The sequence below is a fragment of the Capricornis sumatraensis genome, chromosome 2 (assembly GCF_032405125.1).
Source record: "Capricornis sumatraensis isolate serow.1 chromosome 2, serow.2, whole genome shotgun sequence".
Taxonomy (NCBI): Eukaryota; Metazoa; Chordata; class Mammalia; order Artiodactyla; family Bovidae; genus Capricornis; species Capricornis sumatraensis.
Window position 1 is genome coordinate 46,179,997 of NC_091070.1, and position 21,807 is coordinate 46,201,803.

The window sequence follows — 21,807 nt, forward strand, 5'->3', positions numbered from 1 at the left end:
TTGGAATCCCCCTTGGATGTAGTACCTTTAGATAGTCTTCCTGAAGCCAGTGCCTGGGAAAGAGAAAGCCTAGCTCCCAGCAGGAGTCACAGGAGGGGACTGGCAGTTGCCCATAAACTGTGCGAGCATATCTAAGAGCTTCCTGAACAAGGGAAATGATTTCAGCATTTTTTCTTTTTTTGGATGACCGTCTTCCCAGGAGCACAAGAAAGACTCCCCTGAGCAGTGGCTCGCACATGTGCTTCTCCTGCCTTCCTATCAGCTGTCGGTTCTGCTATCAGAGTCCTGCCACTAACAGTCTCCCCACTTGCAATTTGCTATTTCTAATCTGTCATCTGAGAAATCAGATGACCAGGGCTGTTAGAACTGTGTGTAAATTGAGAGCCAGGCACTGAGAGATAGCCAGAGTTCCTCTCCTCCAGGAGATCACTGGTGGGTTTCCTGGTAGCCCTTTCTTTTCTTCTGAGTTTTTCTTATCTAATCCTCTGCTTGACAGTCTCAGAAGGGTGACCTCCATCTGCAGAAGGTGCTCCTGCTGTACAGTACAGTGAAGAACAGACAAGAACAAAAGACAAACACACCACAGTGCAAGTGCTCAACACTCAGCCTGGGGATCTTCAGACTCCAAAGTTCTCCGTGTTCCGTTTCCCCCTTAGTAAAATGGGTTTAACCGTACAGAGTTGGTGAAATATGATGAATTAAAATTATAAACTGCTTCAGAATGAGTTGTAAAAATAATGATCTTTAAAAGAGCTACCATCATTCTTGGGGGGGGGGGGGTCTATAACCTGCCACTGCAAGGCAAATTCAGCCTGCGTATATCTATATAGGCTTTTGTAAATAAAGGTTTATTGGAACACAGCCCCACCCACTCCTTTATGTAATATCAATGGCCTCTGTGCTACATATGAGGGCAGAGTTCAGTAGCTGCAACAGAGACCATATGAATCACAAAGCTTAGAATATTAACTGCCCAACCCTTTACAGATAAAGTTTTCTTGACCTATCTTATCAATAAATGTTTTACTTTCAAGCAAATATGACTTCATCTTTCCCACACACAAAAACATTCAATTGTTTAATATAGCATATTTCTTAACACAGGCCATAAGCTTAACAGAAGACCTTCGATAATAATCATAATATTTACATTTAATAACACAAATTCATTACACAAGTTTTCTATTATGTAAATCCATTGCTGTAAACTGAAAAGTCCTCAGAATTAATTTAAATTCAATTCTTAAAAGAAAAATGAACTTGGAGCTGAGATTTATTTCTGGTGTGTATTTTAGGGGAAAAAAAATCAGTATTACATTATCCCTATTGTGTCTCGTAGCAATGAGAGTGACAAAACTGCCCAGAGTTGTCAGTGCCAAATACAATGTGAGAGCACAAATATTAATCAAAATGACATCTCCAATTTTTCCCCTTCCTAATCAGGCCTAAACATCATGGGACATCCGGCAAATCAATAAGCAAAACTGGATGTGCTCATCACTCCCAACCTGGCAGCGCTGCACTTTTATCCAGAAGACTAGGGCCTCCCCTGCTGCATAAACACTCTGCTCTGATTGTTTGCTTCTCCCATGAGACAAGCGTGCCCACCTATGATTCCATACTTTTCCCTGTTACATATCTGACTATGCCATCTGTCACTGAAAAGATACACCTCTGACGATTTCAAGATGAGAGAGGCATGGGTGGTACATGGCTCTAGAATATGCCTGTGCATTCTACCAGAGAGAATAAATCAGTGAATAAATACATCTCATGAATAAAGTGAGATTAGGTTGTTATAAAGTATCTGTGAAGAACTAATCTCATATCCTGTCCTCCACAACTGGAGTAAGGTGACACAGGGCCTAATCTATACCCCAGCCCCTAACCTTCCACCAAGGTGGGCTTGTGGTGCAGCTGAGAATTAATTATTTTTGGTTTTACTCCCTTTCCTCTGCCTTTTATTTCTAAGTCTCTTTCCCCCAAATCCGTATCCCACTGATGCCTCCTATTTTTCTTTCTAGGGAGCTCTGCAGTTGCTCTAGTGCTGAAAGATCTGATAAATGCCTGAGTGTCAATTTATTCCTTCTTCATGTATTCAGAGGAGGCAGAGTGCTGGATGAATGGAGCGGAGAAAAGGTCTGTTCACACATAGAACAAAGTTTGAACTTTTTGGCAAAAATAAAAGGATAAAAATAGGAAAAGTTGGCTGGTGTAGAAAATATACAGACTTCTACACAAGGAATTGAGGCATGTGCTGTGAATTTCAAAAACCCTAGGGAAGACTTGGAGGAGAAAGCTCAGGATCTATCTACAGTTGGGGAGCCAGGATCTAAGAGCCACCACAACTAGCCAATAGTAAGATGAACTCATTTGTACTCAATCTATTGAAGTCCAAGAAAACTTAGGTTGGTTCATTCATTCATTCAAGTGCTAGGCATGTCAGTGAACAAGCATATTCTAGACCCTCATAGACCATTTTTCAGCCTAATTGTTTTGGTCCTAGCTGGTACTTTTCTCCTCTAACTTTATGAAACTGTAAATGGAAAGTCTTCCTGATCCTGGATTTTCCCACCTTTACAGGAAAAGGATAATGTAAGTATCAAGTAGAATAAACATATTGGAAGTATATTAGCTAAATGAAATACAGTGTGAGAAAGAAAAAGTAGTTCATTAAATTTTCAACAAAATTGGAATTGCTGAGGTTAAAGGCAGCTCAAAACAAAGCCAGTACCAGACACAGACTAAAAGGAACAGCAAAGACTTATTCATAAGGAATGAGTGTGGTAAGGAATTCAGCTGTCGGCTGTCTCCAGAGTGTTGTGGAGTTCAAATAAGATTATCAACCCAAGGAGGCTTTGAAAAAGTAAAAAGTCACATCACAAATATAAAGGCAATGATATAATTATTGGTGACAAATTTTCACCAGTTATAAGCTTAAGGTGAGTTATGGTAGTTCATAAACTATTACTGCAGATTAGCAAGAGATAAATAGCCTCATAATTTCATTTGGAACAAATATCCTATAAGTTAACCAAGCACTAAATGTGCACATATCAGTTTATATGGCCATTTTAAAACAAGCTTTTTTATGGGAAAAAAATATAAATAACCAACTGTAGGAGATTCCTGAGTTAAAGTATGGCATATCCATAATGGCCACTATGTCAATTATTGTTCATTTGTCAACCCACTCCATCCTTCTGATACCCTTCTGTGTCTTGCTCTGTGCCCTTGGCCGATTTCTAAAACTGTTCTTCCTCTCTGACTTTCAGTTGTATTAAACTAATGAAGGTGACGGCAAAAGGAAAGAGAAGAGAATTTCCTCCAGCTCTCTTTGTTTCAGTACTGATTTCTGGTGGGAGCTCTATGCATGCAAGCTAAGTCACTTCTGGTGGGAGCTCTATGCATGCAAGCTAAGTCACTTCAGTCATATCTGACTCTTTGCAACCCTGTGGACTGTAGCCTGCCAGGCTCCTCTATCCATGGGATTCTCCAGGGAAGAACACTGGAGGGGGTTGGCATTCCCCTCTCCAGGGAATCTTCCCAATCCAAAGATCGAACCTGCATCTCTTACATCTCCTGCATTGTCTGGCAGTTCTTTGCCACCAGTGCCACCAGGAAAACCCAGGGAGCTCTGTGACCCCAGGGAGTAATCACGCCTCTTTGGCTTCAGCTTGAATTGGCTTCCAGTACTACTATTTTCTCATCGTTCACTTCAGCCCTAGAGATGGTAAGAGCTTCCTGAGACTGCTAGCATCCAGGTAATGGCCTCACTGTCCATTCCTTGTCTGATCCCTAATCCCTATCCACATCCCTCTAAAGCGTCCTTTCATTACAATCTCTTCATTTTACCCACCTGGGTTGAATTCAGTTTCTGGCCAGGACCATGACTGAAATACATTACAGACATCTGTTTATTGACATAGAAAGATGTCTGACAGAAAGTAGATCAAAATATTAAGAGCAGCTATCTTTAGGGAGTGGAATAGGATTCCATTTTTTATCTTTCTCTCTATTCTTCAACTGTTCTACATTTGATTATATATTTGGGGAGCATAAAAAGAAATATTAAAATACAATGTTGGAATAAATATGGTTTCAAGAACTACTAGTGGTTTTTCTTCCCTTCATTACTGCCTGTCCCATCAAAAAGAAATAAATAAAAAGTTGCATAGCTTGAAAGGTATCCTGGTGGGGCAATGGAACCATAAACACTTATGAGAATTTGTAAAAGAATGGATACATGTATATATATATATATGAAAAGTTAGCTATTTTTGCCTCCAACTAGGCACAAAAAAGCTACTGTCTAGGCTTCAACTGCCAAAAGTCCATGAGGTAAATTTGGGGGTGGGAGAGAGAAGAAGTTGGCTTAAAGACCACGTGTCATTAGAGACAGAAATGATTGGGAGGTTCCTAGAGGGACTGGAATAATAGGAAATACATGTATCCATTCTTTTACAAATTCTTTTCCCAGTTAGGTTGTTACAGAATATTGAGCAGAGTTTCCTGTCCTATACAGTAGGTCCCTGTTGGTTATCCATTTTTTAAAAAGCACAACTGCATTGTTTTTAATTTTGAAATTTTAAATTCTTGCTAATCAAACATATTTTCTCTTAGAAAACAGAGTCTAGGAAGAATAAAAAAAAAATCTGGGGACTCCTAAGTGTTTATGGTTCCATTGCCCCACCAGGACCTTTCAAGCTATGCAACTTTTTATTTATTTCTTTTTGATGGGACAGGCAGTAATGAAGGGAAGAAAAACCACTAGTAGTTCTTGAAACCATATTTATTACTCCAACATAAAAAAATTAAATAAATACTATTATAACCATTAAAAAACAATGTAGTTGCACACATTTGTCAGGGTATATATTTTACAGATTCAGATTTCACAAGCAAAAATCAAGATTTTGCCACATTTTTTTTGATAATATTTAAAATGGTTAACTCTTACTTAAGACTTGGCACCTACAGGCACTGTTTATAAGCATTTTAGGTATTTGTTAATGTAAGGGAAGACAAGTACTATTACTCCCATTTCATAGATGAGGAAATTGACATGCAGTGAAGCCAAGTTATTTGTCCAAGGTAATATAGTTATTCATTAGCAGGTCCTGGAGGCAAGCCCAGGCATTAGAACCTATTTTATCCATTATACTCAAACATCACTTAGTTGATAGATTACCTAAGAATTCTAAAGCTCTTCTAGTTCTGTGAATATGTGCAAAGAACAATGGAGAGCCTCATATTGGTTCACCACTTACTAGTGTGTAATCTCACACATTTAAAAATCAGACCTACAGATTCTTCATGGACACAATGAGGAAAAATACCTCTTCTATCTACCCTAGAAATTGTGATAATCTAATGGGAAATGAGCATGAAAGCCCATCAAAGCTGCAAAGCAGGCACAAATGTAAGGTGATATTATGTTGCGTCCTCTGTGTGTCATCACCATTAACACATGAACGTCAAATATAAAGAAAATAGCAATTATTTTGGTGAAGTATGGCTCTAAACCATAACATTATAAACTATCCAGTCTGTTAATAACACCCAACATAAAACCACCACAGATTAATCAATACGAATCATGCAATGGTTCCAGTGAAACGTACTCTCCAGTGCACTCCCTTGACTCACAGTCATTAATTACTTCACCGTATTTGATTTGTTCCCAGCATTTGCCTGAAACGTGTTGCTCTCAACTTAAGAGTTATAGAGTAAAACTTTAAAAAAAGAAACTTAAAACTTAAACCTATATATTCTCTATGCTATGACATCAAAAGTTCAATTGAACCACTCAGTTTTCAGTTTCCCTGACTCAACTTTTTGGAGTTTTGTAATTAATTATATTCCATTATTACTGATCATCAATTAGCTCCAAATGTTGCTGAGATGGTGAGTATGCTGAACAAGGCAGAATTCAATGATAATTTGAGACTAATAGTAGGACACTAAATTTCTCTCTTGTTAATAATTAAAGCAGATAACTTATGTTTTTATTTATAGCTTCCAGAAATATCCGGCTCAGTCCTGTGCACTGCTCTGTCAGCTAATCACCAGTGGGTCAGGGTCTGACTTGGGCCATGGTGTTTATTTTCCATACATGCCTGCAAACGAAGCTTTTAAATGTAGCTCAACCAAAGGTAAAAGGAAGTGAGAGATTCGTATGTATTTTCTGGAACTTTCCACCCAGCCAAATGCTTTGATGCATACATACGTAAAGGATAAGAAAAGGTAATTTCAATATACCTGTTTCAATTTCCCAGATGTAAACAGAGTCATCTGCACATCCAACAATCAGAAAATTCTCAATGGGATGCCACTTTATCATCCTCACAGGGAAAAGGTGCTTCCGGGCACTTAGGAGGCACCTCCGCCCCTCCAGGTGAAGAAGAGCCACAGAGTGGTCGCTGCACACACAGCAGATTACCTGATAACTTCGTAGCTGTGGAAAAAAGAAAATCCAGCATTTTTTGTAAGTAAATAGTTAAATGCTTTCTTTAAAATTAAACCTGATTTCCCCCTCAGTAACATGAGTTTCTGTTAAAACCCCATTTACCAAATGATGGATCTGCTTTCTATAGCACCTCTCCATATAACACTTCACAGGGGAGCTTTGCACACCAAGTAGATTTTAAATTCAAAGACATATCAGGAAAGTCAAAAGGCACACGGCAAGAGGAGAATTCCAGGCCAGATCTACTCATAAGATAAATGAAGGACTTGACCGTCACTCAGCAGATTCAGGCAGTGAAGCAGACGTCGGAAATAATGCAGAATAAAATAAACCCCAGAACTAATTTGTTGCCACAAAAAGAAGCTATTTGTAGACACAAGCTTAGGCCCAAGGGTATCATGAGCTGGTATTTTCCACTTACAGTCTCAAAATGTGATTTGGTGCTGTTCCCAGAACTATACAAATTCTAATCCAAACAGGAAACTCAGTGTAGACACAATCTAAAAGAGGTAAGCATTAGATAGTTCCCACTAAATGTACAGCTTCAGAGACACGAGGACCAAAAATAGTCTCACAGGACAAAAATTCTTAAGATACTTTTAAGAACATCAGCATGTGGTTACCTTGAGCATAGTTTAGGACAAACACCATTCTTGCTGGGTGCTGCCGAAGCTCAGCCAGAAGTTTGCAGGGCAGCTCTGGGCCTCACCACGAGGGCCATGCACTGATCAGCCCACAGTGGGGGTGGCTGGAGTGTGGGAAGGAGGAGGAGTGGGCATTCTGTCTGCACTCTCTTTTATCTTTTCAAACCATTTTGCGATACGGATGCTCCTACTTTCCCTAAGGCACCTGCCCAGACTTCTGGCTGCTATGTTAAAAGCATCAGTTGACATCCCTTTGAGAATATCCCAGTGCTAATCACTGACCTCTCTCAGTGGGGCACTGGGGGATGTGTTATTTTTCCTAATAATAAATTTCTCCTCTCCTTTTTAAAGGAGCCTGCAGAAATTCTGAGGTGGGCGGGGGGGGATAAAAAATGACAGGTGATATATGGGTAGGCTGGACTTGTAGAATGGGGCAGATGGCACTGTCGCCCAACTATTACCTCACGGAGAACCTGCCCAACCCACAGCTTCTAGAACAGACAGCCCAATGTACTTCAGGAAATTCACACACACACACATAACACAAGAAAATAACATGTGAACACAGATTCTATGGCTAGAGTAGACAGTAGACCCCTACTAGACCAAGTGAATTATCTTTTCTAGTCATTTGAAGCTGTAAAGCTAAAAGAACTCATAGGAAGTGGCAAGATAAAGGAGTAATCATAGAAAAACAGACCATATTGGGGCAATGGATTCTAAGAATAACCTTTGTTTCTGAATTTCAGTTCAAGTTCCACTGCAGAGTCTGCTGTAGTGTTTTTGCTTTTAAACTTTTTATTCTGTATTGAAGTATAGCCGATTATGGAGGAGGACATGGCAACCCACTCCAGTATTCTTGCCTGGAGAATCCCCATGGACAGAGAAGCCTAGTGAGCTATAGTCCATGGGGCCATAAAGAGTCGGACACGACTGAGCATGCACCCAGGAGGAGGAGAAGTTTCTCCCCCAAACTCCCCTCCCGTCCAGACTGCCACATGACATTGAGCAGAGTTCCATATGCTTTACAGGAGGTCCTTGTTGGTTCTGTAGTATTTTGTCTTGGATGCCTAAGGATTGCCTCTTATGTCCTTTCAATAAACTCCCCTTTTATATGGCTTTGAATGTGTCCTGATCTTTGGAGCTCTGACTCCAAATCAGTTATGACTGAGGCAGAAGTAAAAGGGGTAAGGAGTGAAATTGATTTGGACTACTATCCTGGAGTCTAAAGGGAAAAAAAAAAAAAATATATATATATATATATATATATATATATTTTTTTTTTATGAAGAACTTCAGGAATAAAAGACATATCAAGATATCTCAAACCACCAGATAGTTGTTTTTTTTGTTGGGGGGTCGTTGTATGGCTCACTCAACTTTGTTTTACTATTTTGTTTAATCATTTCTGTTCCTGAAATACTGCTTTAATTTTTTCTTAACTACAAAAATACAGTGCAAGTTTTCTCTGGTTTTACTTTGGAGCTGATTTTTCATACTATTACTATGCAGAAATAATTTTTACAAGTCAGTCAACTAACATAAACTCAGAGAACTCAAAACTTGTTTGTTCATATTTTATCCAGGATATCAGCTTTATGAAGGCTGAATTTAAGCTGACATTGCATGAGAAAATTATATCTGAAAATATTTCCTTTCCTCAGCATAAGGTAGATGCTTATAAATTTGAGAAAGCTCAATGTTGAAAATATTTGTTAAATAAAAGAGCAAATAAAAGTCTATTTAAGAGAAAGAAAATGTAATGATCATTATTATTATTAAAATGTTAAAAGTAAAAGTTAATTTTAATTTACGATTCCTATATATTTATTTTTCCGTTGAGTGTCCATTGAGTGCATGTGTGCTAAATTGCTTCAGTTGTGTCTGACTCTTTGTGACCCTATAGACTGTAACACACCAGGTTCCTCTATCCATGGATCCTCCAGGCAAAAATACTGGAGTGGGTTGCCATGCTCTCCTCCAGGGAATGTTCCAGACTCACAGATCGAACCTGAGTCTCTTATATCTCCTGCACTGGGTGGTAGGTTCTTTACCACTAGCACCACCTAGGAAGCCCTCAGTGTCCATTACTTTTTATTTAAAAAGAAAAGATAATTTCATTAAAAGTTAAGATGTAGAACTAGGGGAAAGAGTGTAAGTACGTGTAAGTTAAAGAGAGTTAACTGACTTTTGTAAAGGCAAGAATTGATGAGACTTTTGCTTTAGAGCCACATTATCTGTATAAGCTGTAAAAATAATAGAATTCATAACAAATAAAAGGAATTCATAAAAATCACCCAGTTGTATTATGGGTATTTTTTCTTTTCCGTGGAACTACGAGATATTTTTCCTTAGAGTTTTTAAATGTTCTGAAATGTTATATAACTTAAGTTTATGTGTTACGTTTCACTCTTCATCTTAACTTACTTTGAAATTCTCTGGGGACATCAAAAGACTTGTTACCAGGCCAGCTTGCAAAAAGAATTTATGCAAAATTTCTTCAGTAAAGATATTCCACAAGATGACCCATGAGTCCTGGTCCCCAGATACCAGCCAACTTTGGTCTAATTTTGAAGAGAGACCATGTGGGTAAAGCAAGGAAGTAACACTGTGGTGATGACCTTTGAGAACTTTCTGAGGAAGGGAACCTGGAAAACAACCAAACACCAAATAATAAAAGAAAGTTACTTTTGTTCAAGAAATAGTCCTGAGATTTTCTTTTATAAATTTTTAGTGTAAGAAAAACTGCATATAATTAAAAGTAGGCAGTTGACTAAGAAAATTAATAAATAACCCTTTGTTGTTGTTGTTCAATTGCTAAGTTGTGTCCGATTCTTTGCAACCCCATGGACTGCAGCACACCAGGCTTCCCTGTTCTTCACCATTTCCCAGAGTTTGCCCAAACTCACATCCATTGAGTCATGATGCTATCTAACCATCTCATCCTTTGTCACTTCCTTCTCCGCCTGCCCTCAATCTTTCCCAGCATCAGGGTCTTTTCCATTGGACCATAAAGAAGGCTGAACACTGAAGAATTGATGCTTTTGAACTGTGGTCCTGGAGAAGACTTTTGAGAGTCCCTTTGATAGCTAGGAGATCAACCAGTTAATCCTAAAGGAAATCAACCCTGAATATTCATTGGCAGGACTGATGCTGAAGCTGAAGCACCAATACTTCGGCCACCTGATGAGAACAACCCTTGGATTATTTCAAAAGGCAAGTGCCTCACTACAAGCTAGGTCATGCTTTTGATAGAGCACTGAAGCTGGTTGGTCAAAGTCTACTAGTTCTTCAAAGATGTTAGCAAGTTACCAGTTCCAGTGCCAAGAAATAGCCAACTCTGTCATAAAAGAGTGACAGCTCATACATTCTGTGTCTACAAAAGTAATCTCAGAACATTTCTGCTGTCCTTTCAAACAACACAATCACATCTAGTGTAAAAGAAAACCAAAGTTTCACAGAATGGTTTTGCTTCAGAAGATATTATTGATTACCTACTTCCACCACTTCGTTTTACTGATAAAGTATCTGAGGCTCAGAAGGGTTAAGTGACTTGAATGCAAGTGTGAAGAAACACAGCATAATGTTTAAGAGCATAGCTTTTCTATTAAACACATCTGGTTTTATTTTTCTGGGTCTGTCGATTACTAAATGTGTCACCATGGACAGCTTGCTTTTTCCCTCTGAGCCACAGGTACTGCATCTGAAACAGTGGGATAAAATAGCCCTTACTTCACACAAGACAACTATGTGAAATAAGATAATGTACATACTTTCTTAGCATTGGCACTTGGTAGGAAAACCTGGGTATGAACACCTGGGTTTCATACCATATGAAACCTGGGTATTTCATACCATAGCTGAGTAGATACTAATACTCAGTTTCCACACTTCTTCTTCCTTAATGATTGGCTAAACTCAAAAAAATTAGAGAGGACCACAGACCACAAACTCCTTTTATTTACACTGGGTCCCAAAGAATCATTATTACTTCTTCTATTCCATCAGACACCTCTTCATTTTATATCCACTAGCAAACCAAGATGAATGTTAATTCAGATGCTACCAGTCTAATGTAGGTGTCCGCTTTTTTTCTGGATAAGATAAATCAGCCGAGATAAAATATGCTAAGGTCTTAAGCCTTTTTACTAACTTTTAGCATCAGCCATTGAGACACAGAGCAGTACACTGTTGTCGTTGTTTAGTCACTAAGTTCTGTCTGACTCTTTTGTGACCCCATGGAAGCCCGCCAGGCTTCTCTGTCCTTGGGGATACTCCAGGCAAGAATACAGGAGTGGGTTGCCATGCCCTTCTCAAACAAATTTAACTACACAACTCCAAATCTCAGTCACCTCTATATTTCCTTCTTTTACATAAGACAACTTTCTGCATAATGGTCTTTACTTAATAGATTTTTGCTGTTGTAATGCACAAAGGTATATAAAAACATATTTATATTTCATTGATACAAAAATGAAAAACTAAAATAGGAAGATAGCACTTTTTCCTGATTGGCAAATATTAAAAAGTTGAATAGAATAGAAGTTTGGCTAAGGTTTGAGGAAAAAAGCATTTTTATACATGTGTGTTAGTGGATACACATGTATATTGATGTACTTTGGAAAACATTTTAAGATATATTTTCAAATATTTAAAAATATATATTAAAAATGCATAAAATACATATCAAATATTTAAAAATTTAAAAATATATATAAAGGTTGATCTAGTAATTCAACTGGAAAATAATTCTATACATATACCCGCATATATGTGCAAAGAGAGTTAATTCTGCATTGTCTATAGTAGCCAAAGGCTAGAAAAATCTTAAACACACATCACAGAAGATTTTTTAAATTAAAATTCAATTACTATTAATCACTTAAAATGAAGTCATAAAGAATGTGCTCCAAAATATTTTATTAAGATTTAAGAATATTTTAGTAAAATATGTAGACTATGGCTTCATTTTTATAATACAACTAAAAGAATGTATACTGCTATCTTGTTATATGCCTATATATGCATAGGAAATTTCAGAAAGGGTATAAAGAAACTTATTAGCACTTGCCTTTGGTGATCTTCCTGGAAGATCAAATAAGGAGAGAAATTTACTTCTCATCATATAGTCTTCTATTTGACTTTTAAAAAAATCTATATGTGTTTTACTTTAGCATTAAAACAGGCACAAATTTACTACCAAATGCCTACAATTTTTTAAGCTTCAGCAATCTTCTTAGTATAGCTTATTAGTTGAAGCTTAGATAAATTAAATAAATAGGGTCAAATAAAATTCAAGACCTTTTAGTAAAGAACCGCCTTCTAGAAGTCCTGCTTTGGCAGCACTCAAAGCCTGTGTAATGAAAATTGTCCCATCTTCACAGCCACATATTAGTTTATCAAGACTTGGAACATACTCTGATGAAGTGACAACCGCAGTTTCATTCTCATCTTTAAACCCAGAGAAGTAGTCACTAATACTTTGTGATGTGGTATAATGCTTATCAAAATTATCTTGAAGGGTCCAAGTGGTAGTTATTGGTATCTCTAAGAAGAAAACACACAAAAGGGAAAAATTTGGTTTATACATTCATCACAGATATAGAAAATATTATTAAGGCACCATCCCTTGGGGCGCATAGAGGCTCTTTGCCATCCTAACAGTGTGCTACAGGCCGGAAGTTCTCCTGCTATGCAGTGTTTTCACTGCAAATGCTATTTTATTGGTTCTCTCTCCCTTAAGGAGCCTCAGAAGAATAGATGTGTATTAGTGGATTCATTTTTAGACTTAAGTCAACTGAAAAAGAGCTGAGAAACTCTTTTGAATAGAGAAATTATTTGAAAAAGAATACAGGATATGGAAATGACAAATTCAAAAATATGAATGTGATCTATCAGTCTACCCTGTATTCATATTGTCAACATTCATTTCAATTCAATAAAACATCACTCACAATAAGCTGATGATAATTTGAATTACAGTGGCCACACTGCTGTATAAGATCTATAAGCATCATGTTTATACCTATATTTATGTTAGTATCTAATGCATAGTGGTACAGGAGAACTTCTTCTTGTTTGTAGCCTCCTATTACTTAACTTAAAAAAAAAAACAGATTAATTATAAAGCATTTCTTAGAATGCAGGTGATTAGAAATAGAATTTGTCTTACCTCTAGCAGAACCATCAAACTTGGACACGGGAACATCAGGGATGTGCCACAAGGTAATTCTTCCAGAGACTTCTCCAGAGAAAAGTATCTTATAAAAAGGTTCTTTCCTTTCATTCATGTAGCCCATAACAAAAGGAAGGCTCTGGTCCAACTAAAAAAGTTAACATTTATGTAAAAAAAAAAATTTTTTTTTTTCAAAAAAAAGTCTATATAATGGCAGCCACTGCTTTTAAATGAAAGAACAAGGCTTCATGGATAAATTAAATTATTTCCATTTATTCCCACTGTTTCAAAGTTTCAAGTAAATTTAGGAAAATAGTCTCTTACTTAAGACAAAAAAAAAATTTTTATAAAATAAGAAGCAAAGTCATCAGCTAGATTTCAGAGCATTGATAAGAATAGCTAACATTTATTCAACATGTTCTGTGTGCATATTACACATTCTGTTAGGGGCTTTGCATGTATTCAAGTTAAATAATCTTGTGAAGTTGGTACTATTATTGTCCCCATTTTACAGATGAATAATCAAAGAGGGAAGAGGTTAATTTATCTAAGGTGATATTGATAGCAGTGGGCTTTTCAGTCTAGTAATTATGACTCAAAAGCCCATGTGATAATGACAGCGCTCTCCTGTGCACTGAGGAGGTCTGATTTCTTTATGATCCTTCAGTTCCAACTGTCACTTAAAATAGCAACAACTAATATTTGTATGGTAATTTTGTGGTATTAATGTGCTTTCTAATTTTGTTGACTGTTTTTCAGATATAACATACTTGATTTCAAATTTGGCCCCAACCTGCCCCAGAGAAAAATAAATCCATAACTTATATATATATATATATATGTATGTATGTATGTATATAATATATACTATGATATTAGTATAAATACATCCTATAATTTATATAAATATATCTGTTATATATTTATGTGTAGGAAGATAATTTTGTTGAGACATAGAATGAATATTGGGCTTCAGAACTCTGAGAGATACGCTTTTACTAGTGAATGGGCCTTGAATCTTCTTAGTACCTAAGTGCAGTGTAGATGTTCCTTGACTAGACATGTATATAGAGATTATGCACAATGGGTCAAAACGATTAAGTGATTAGAAACATGAAAACAAAACCCTCTTTTCATGTACAAATAAAAAGCACCCTGAAAAGAAAGCCAAGTGCTGGAGCTAGAAATAAGAAAGTCTAAGAAAGTGATCGTTTCTTGTCAGAAAACACGTTTGAAGGTTGAGATAGATATTTTAGTGAAAAAATTCTATAATGTATTTCTAGAGAATATTAAGGGTCAAAATATCACTACATTTAATCCTTACAGCAAAGCTACAGAGTAAATAAACATTATTATTATTTCTCTTATAGAGATGAAGAAACTAAGATGCGAAGAGAATAAAAAAAGTAATTCAAGACCAAGATATGTAATCCTCTAAAGTCTCAAGAAATAAGAGCATTGAAGAAAAACAGTTTCAATGAAATAAGTTCCCTAAATCTTTTTTTTTTTTTAAGATTCAGAAGGCACTTTGGGGTCTTATACTTCTCAAGGGCATAAATTTTGTGTTAGAAAGGGTGTTGATACAATTTGATTATTGGCCTCTCAAACTCTCTCAACCTTTGAGAACCTTAAAAATTGACTAGCTCAATTTTCTCATGATTTTGATATGAAAATGAAGCTCCAGAGAGGCTGAGTGGTTACTCAAATTGGCGATAGCGCATCTCCTCCCTCAAAGCAAGATGTGCTGTCCCACTAGCCCATTCTCCCCAGACCGCTCTTATCCCCTCGGCCCTTACTTCGGTACTACTGTTGCTCACTTGCTCACCTCCACTCCTTGATGCCTCAATCTCCTCCTTCCCAGTAGTTACCTCTTGAGTTCAACTGAAAACTCCCTCGGAGCCCCTTACCATGTGATTCTCATTTTTCTTAACAGTACCCATCACCTATCACAAGAAGTGCCTATCCTCCAAGAGGTAATAAAATAGTCATTAACAGTGAATACTCTTGGGATAAATACCTGGATTCAAATCCTGGTTTTAGCTCATACAAAACTCTATTACAAGAGCCAATTACTTAATTTAGGCAATTTACTTAACCTCCCTGTATCTCTTTTTCCCCTAACTGTGAAAGAAGGCTAATAAATAAAAGCACCTACTACATAGATTACTGTCAGGATTAATACGTTGATAAGGGTAAGTACTTAGAATGGTGGTGCTAGTGGTAAAGAACCCTCCTGCCAATGCAGGAGTCAGAAGAGACACAGGTTTGACCCCTGCGTCAGGAAGTTCCCATGGAGGAGGGTATGGCAACCCACTCCAGAATTCTTGCCTGGAGAATCCCACAGACAGAGGAGCCTAGTGGGCTACACTCCATAGGGTCGTAAAGAGTTGGACACAACTGAAACAACTTAGCACACATACACAATAAATAGAAACCATTCTTAATATCCATTCTCAGAACAAATGAGAAATTCACTCCAAAGTCCATTCCCAGACTCTGGAACCAAACTGCCTAGGTTCAAATCTTGGAAATTAACCTCTCTGAGCATCAGTTTCAAAATGGGGTCATGGTGGAAATTCATGTACATAAGACCATGTGTGTGTTTAACAATAATAAGGACTAAAAAAAAAAAGTTATCTATAATCATTGTCATTGTCATTACTCTTAGTTCATGCTCCCAAATTCCTTATCTGCAGTCTTCAGGCTGTTTCTATCCTATCTACTCCCACCTCAACATTGTAGTCTTACTCTACAGCTAAGACCTTGGAAAGCCCAATTCCTGATCTCAGCAGTCAGGATCCCTGCTACAGGCTTTGATGATCATCAGCTATGATTTGAAGCTAGGGAGGCTCTCATAAAGCTGTCGGAATAAAAGGTGAGTCCTTATTCTTGCTACTACAACTCCATCAGCAGATGAGCCCCTGGTATCCCATGAGAACATGCTATCGTCAAACAAGGGGATTCAATTCTATGGCATCACTCCAAAAAACATGTTTATAGAGCATAATTCCATATTTTCATGGTATTCATTAACCTCAGCTCCCTATACCACAAAAATGCCTTATTACCTTCTAACTGTAGGAAGCACTAAGAAGTCTTGTATTTAGTGAATATTGGTGATGTTTTGAATAGGGAGAAACTAAATTTAGTTTCATGGCTGAATAAAGGGCAATTAAGGGTCTAAGTATAAGTAGAACAGCTTCTTTTAGTTTCAGATTATTCTATTCATTTTCACTAGCTTTCAGGTACTTTTAAGATACTGAAACAAGTACTTGTAAGATATTGAAACAGCTGTGGTTGTCTAAATAAGAATTATATATCAATAGAAGACTCACAAATCCATGTCTTCACCTTTTGAGACGTAAAGAAAGGCAGCTTCCTCTAAAATTAGCATTTTTAAAAGTTAATTTGTAATTGTTTTTATTTTTATTCATAGTTATGCATAGCATTGATACCTGCAGTAGAGGAGAAGCTCTTAAAGGACATTTCTCTTATCTAGCTTTTAGGGCAAACTGCGCTATGTAAAACTGCATTCAGGAACTAAAAAGGAAGAAAGGGAAAGCCCTTTAAAAAATAACTTAAAATGCCTTTTTAAGCAAGCCACAATACTGCTTTTGTGATCAACAGCAAAACAAGGCTCTATTGCAACCCACAAATTCCTTTAGAAATTGGGCTCCACACCATAACTTTAAAGTTTGCCTGTGCCCTAATGGCACTTGGAGTTTTAATTTTAAGTAGTTGATACTACTTAATTTTTTGCAACAAAACCTCACAGATATGTTAAAAAGACAATATTGAACTATAGGATTTGCAACAACTATGCTGCCTACTTAAGCAAACCGACACTGTAAAAAGTAACATACGTCCTTGGTTGACACATCAATAATTCAGAACTCCTCCATTCTCCATGAAATACCTTGTTGGAGAATTAACTGATGACTAAATCCAGTAGGATTATTTTTGGGGGCTCCAAAATCACTGCAGATGGTGACTGCAGCCATGAAATTAAAAGACACTTGCTCCTTGGAAGAAAAGTTATGACCAACCTAGACAGCATATTAAAAAGCAGAGACATCATTTTACCAACAGAGGTCCATTTAGTCAAAGCTATGGTTTTTCCAGTAGTCATGTATGGATGTGAGTTGGACTATGAAGAAAGCTGAGCACCGAAGAACTGATGCTTTTGAACTGTGGTGTTGGAAAAGACTCTTGAGAGTCCCTTAGACTGCAAGGAGATCCAACCAATCCATCTTAAAGGAAATTAGTCTTGAATATTCATTGGAAGACCTGATGCTGAAGCTGAAATTCCAATACTTTGGCCATTTGATGCGAAGAGCTGACTCATTTGAAAAGACCCTGATGCTGGAAAAGATAGAGGGCAGTAAGAGAAGGGGATGACAGAGGATAAGATGGTTGGATGGCATCACTGACACAATGGACATGAGTTTGAGTATACTCCAGGAGTCGGTGATGGACAGGGAGGCCTGGCGTGCCGCAGTCCATGGGGTCACAAAAAGTCAGACACGACTGAGTGACTGAACTGAACTGAAATCCAGTAGGTTAAAAAAAAAACAACAACTTTCACTGACACTACTAAAGTAAAATAGCTGCTTAAATTTTCAGGCTTCATAGAGTGTCAAAGATATAATTTAGTCAAGTAAAAGCTAACAATTACATCCTCAACTGTCTGCCAAGAACCATAATTTTATTTGTTTTAACAAGAAACTTTATACAGAAGAATAGCTAAATGCATGTAAGAATGATCTCAATATACAGTTAAGTAAAAAAAAAAGGGCAGGATATGAGCCATTTGATAAAATTTAAAAATTGAAGTAGATGCATCAAACTGTTAATAACTTTATATCAAAATATCTATCAAAAGGGTTAGTGGAAAATGTGTGAGTGTGTGTGTGTGTGTGCGTGTGTGTATATATGCAGACAGCAAGAGAAAGAAAGAGAATGAGAGAGAGAAGAAATAAATATGGCAAATGTTGATGACTGGTGAATCTAGGTAAAGGGTATGTGACAGATTATATACTATTCTTATAGCCTTTCAAATATTTGAACATTTTCCAATTAAAATAATAAATACATAAAATGAAAAACTCATAGTGAATATTTATGGTAATAAAATTAGAACTTTTAATTTCTCCCTTTTCTATCATTTATCATTTTTCTATAATAAGTATGTATTGTTTAGTTAATCAGACTTAAAAATAGATTTCTTAAAGGCAAAGACTTCAATAACCATTAACAGATTTAATTTTCTCATTAACAACTTGATGTGATGCTTCAATTCAATTTTTTCAAGCCAGACTCTGTTACAGACAAAGTAACACTTATCTGAAACAGCTTTGATGCAGTCACTCTGTTCTCGCATTACCTTATTTTCCTGCACAGAAGTAGAGCACAGTAAATGAGGATAAATGGTCTCTTTAAGCAGTGTTCCATCAGCAGGGTATATGCTTTTTGAAAGCCCACTGCATAGCAAAATATAAAAAGCAAAGTTTAGAACTTTGGGGTTCTTTATTCAGTATTTTCCCCTCCCACTTTCAAAAGCCGGATGGTACCATTCAGGTTTCTAAACTCTAGTTAGAAATTGTTGGGTTAATAATTACAAGTGACTTTTTGAAAACCCAGCACCAGCTGTACAAGTTATACATGGTTAATCTCATTCCTTCATCCCCTGCTGTTTTATACAAAGGCTAAAGCCTACCAAGCCCAGAGTAAATCTTCTAGTGCCAAAGTTGTTTTGTTCTGGTTTTTGATCATGGGCAGCATGTGGGGATTTTTCCATAATAAACCTCCCAAAGTTCATTTTCTACCTGAATGTTTTGTATGCTGTTTCCATCTGAGCCCACCTGTTCAGCAGCTGATAGATATAACTGTGACCATCTTCTGTCCAGATGATGACTCTGTGAGCAGCAAGCACTTCTCCACCAGCAAAGAACTGCCCACTCCCACTAACTTCAGTCCAAAGAAGGGAAAAATCACAATAATCATAAACCTAAAATACAGAATGAATGATGCTTGTTAACAAAAGCTTCCAATCTAATCTACCAAGGAGAAAGATAAAATATGCTTATCAAGACTATTTAGATGACAGTGTTAAAACAACAACCAATTAAATATTAATAAAAGGCCACAATGTACTCATAGAGCAAGATAATAAATACTTCATTAGTACTTATTTTTTCACATTTACCCTAGGTATGTTTCAGTGGATAAACTATCTGACAGAAACCTTCCAGAATGTGCTTAATAAGTACAGAGACCAAAAACATTAAGCATAGAGACCAAAACACCCCAAATTTCCTATATAATTTCATTCTTTCCATATGGATAGTCAAACATGAACATTTGAAAAATTTATTACACACAAAAAAGTTAATACAGTAGAAATCCTATAGTACATGTTAGGCCATGTACTTTACATTTTAGTACAGAAATATATTATAGGCCTTTAAGTAAGACAATATAGTTTTGTTAACTGAGCCAAGTATATGAAATATCAGAGAAAAAGAGGATGCTATCAAATGATAGTAACTTAGCTTTCATTTCCTCTTGGAGATGTTGGTGAATATAGTCACAAGAAAGGAATCCCTAAAAACAAATTTAATGACAAAGCAGGAAAAGAAAAAAGATCTAAAAGTCAGACCAATGTATGTACAGAAAGTATTAGCTTTCTTTTTAATTCTAAAGTGTAGGCATCAACTCTTTAATCTGAGATAAATGCTCATTATTATAATAGTTTGTCATTCATAAAATTAAGATGTACTTTATATATACAATATCCTGGAAAGCAAAACTACCCAAATCAGGGAAGAAAAATTGATAAAAGTTGGTCACAAAAGACAAGTAATTCACTGCTTTCATAACAATATTGTAAAATGTTTGTATCATATTTAAAATATATTCTTCTAATTTTTGCACTAAACAAGATAAAAATCAAATTACATTTGTATTTATTATGTTATTTAATAATACCTTCCAACATTTAGAAAATACCACCAGTAGAAGTCTCTCTGTATATGTGCAAAATCGTATTGCTCGGCAGTTCAGGGAATTAAGAAATTTGGATTCCTTTTCATAAACATCTTGCTTTTCCTTCAAAAGGAATAAAATTATATTAGTACTAGTTGTAGGTAATTTATATCAAACTACAGGAGAAGACTCCTCCCCTGTACACCTGAAGTAGATCACACTATTCTTATAAAAAAGCAGCCAATTTTCCTTTTGAGTTTTCTGAACTAAGAAGCTACTTTGCAAAGGAAACCATAAAGAGGAAACCCAGTTGAATTCAGGAATTTATTATATACAATCATTCAAAAAACATGCTTTTGGGGAATATACTGTAAGATACTGAAAATGTAAAGATATGAATAACATTGACTTTTAGATGTAGCAGAAAGATAAAACCATGAAAAGTAAAAACAATTTGTTAAGAACCTTTGAAGTATCTTAACTACTAAAATAGAAGAACAAAATATTTTGAAAAGACAAAAAGTGATCAGCACAGAATCCTCAGAAACGTTCTCAATGTTTCTGATAATGCTGGGTATGTGTTGGTCTCAGGATGCCAACACAATTCCCACGCTATGGAATTTCCCAGCTAAGAAATTCGGAAGGATAGCCCAGAGCATGAGGCAGCTGAAAGAATTCTGTCAGCAGCACAGATACTGTGACTGTTCTTTCGTTCATCACCTCAACTTGTAGTCTGATGCCAAAGAGCAGGTGAATAGACTGGACTCCCAGTCTATGTTACCCTCAGTCATTCATAGTAATCGTGCTGCCACTGCCACTGCTCATATGCAGCCAGAAGCAAGGGAGTCTTCTGTTGTAAGGGACAGAGAAATATTCCTCTACGATGGATTTTTCCAATTAAAATCAATGTGTGTGTGTGTGCGTGTGCATGTGTGCATGTGTGTGTAGATAAAAACATGTGTAGACATATGGAAAAAAGGTTAGGAAAGATACCATCCAATGGTTACCAATGCCCACAACTTGGAAAAGAGATAGGGAAAAGTACACAGAAGTACTTTAAATTTTTAAAATTTCAATACATATGCTTGAATTGGAAGAATAAAGGATAAATTCACAAGCCAACCTGAATGCTGTTGATAGATGAAGAAAGTTCCCATACTTTGAGCTCACCAGCTACTGATACAGCCAAGAGAGAATCTTCTGTAAAAACAACAAACATCACATGTAAACTGATCACTGTTATAACTGGTTGCCCTGAAGATCATTTCACAATCATTTAAGGATTATCCAAGGCTACATAGGTAGAAAATACTCAATTTTAAAAAATAAAATAAAAGAATAACCATTTTAGGTCACATTCTAAGTTTGTCTTAAAATTTCAAAGTCATTCCATGTAAAAGGAGAGCACCACTGAAAGCTGATCCATGTTGCAAACCACCACGGCGGCAATACTGATTACACCTTCCTGTTTTGGAAATAAGTAAGGAGCTAGCCTTCCCTCCTTACAGGAACTGAATTCTCTTCTTGACTACATC

General features: G+C 36.6%; 1 protein-coding gene across 1 annotated transcript in view; it reads right to left on the minus strand.

Moving 5' to 3' along the window:
• WDR72 (WD repeat domain 72) overlaps nucleotides 1-21,807 on the minus strand; it is a 196,419-nt gene that overhangs the window by 159,809 nt on the left and 14,803 nt on the right. The window contains exons 5-12 of the mRNA XM_068992495.1: nucleotides 21,396-21,472; nucleotides 20,276-20,395; nucleotides 19,150-19,295; nucleotides 18,672-18,768; nucleotides 13,286-13,436; nucleotides 12,415-12,660; nucleotides 9,541-9,761; nucleotides 6,262-6,457 (exon numbers count right to left, since the gene is read on the minus strand). Of these exons, the coding sequence (XP_068848596.1) occupies nucleotides 6,262-6,457; nucleotides 9,541-9,761; nucleotides 12,415-12,660; nucleotides 13,286-13,436; nucleotides 18,672-18,768; nucleotides 19,150-19,295; nucleotides 20,276-20,395; nucleotides 21,396-21,472 (1,254 nt within the window). The remainder of the gene's footprint in view (nucleotides 1-6,261; nucleotides 6,458-9,540; nucleotides 9,762-12,414; nucleotides 12,661-13,285; nucleotides 13,437-18,671; nucleotides 18,769-19,149; nucleotides 19,296-20,275; nucleotides 20,396-21,395; nucleotides 21,473-21,807) is intronic.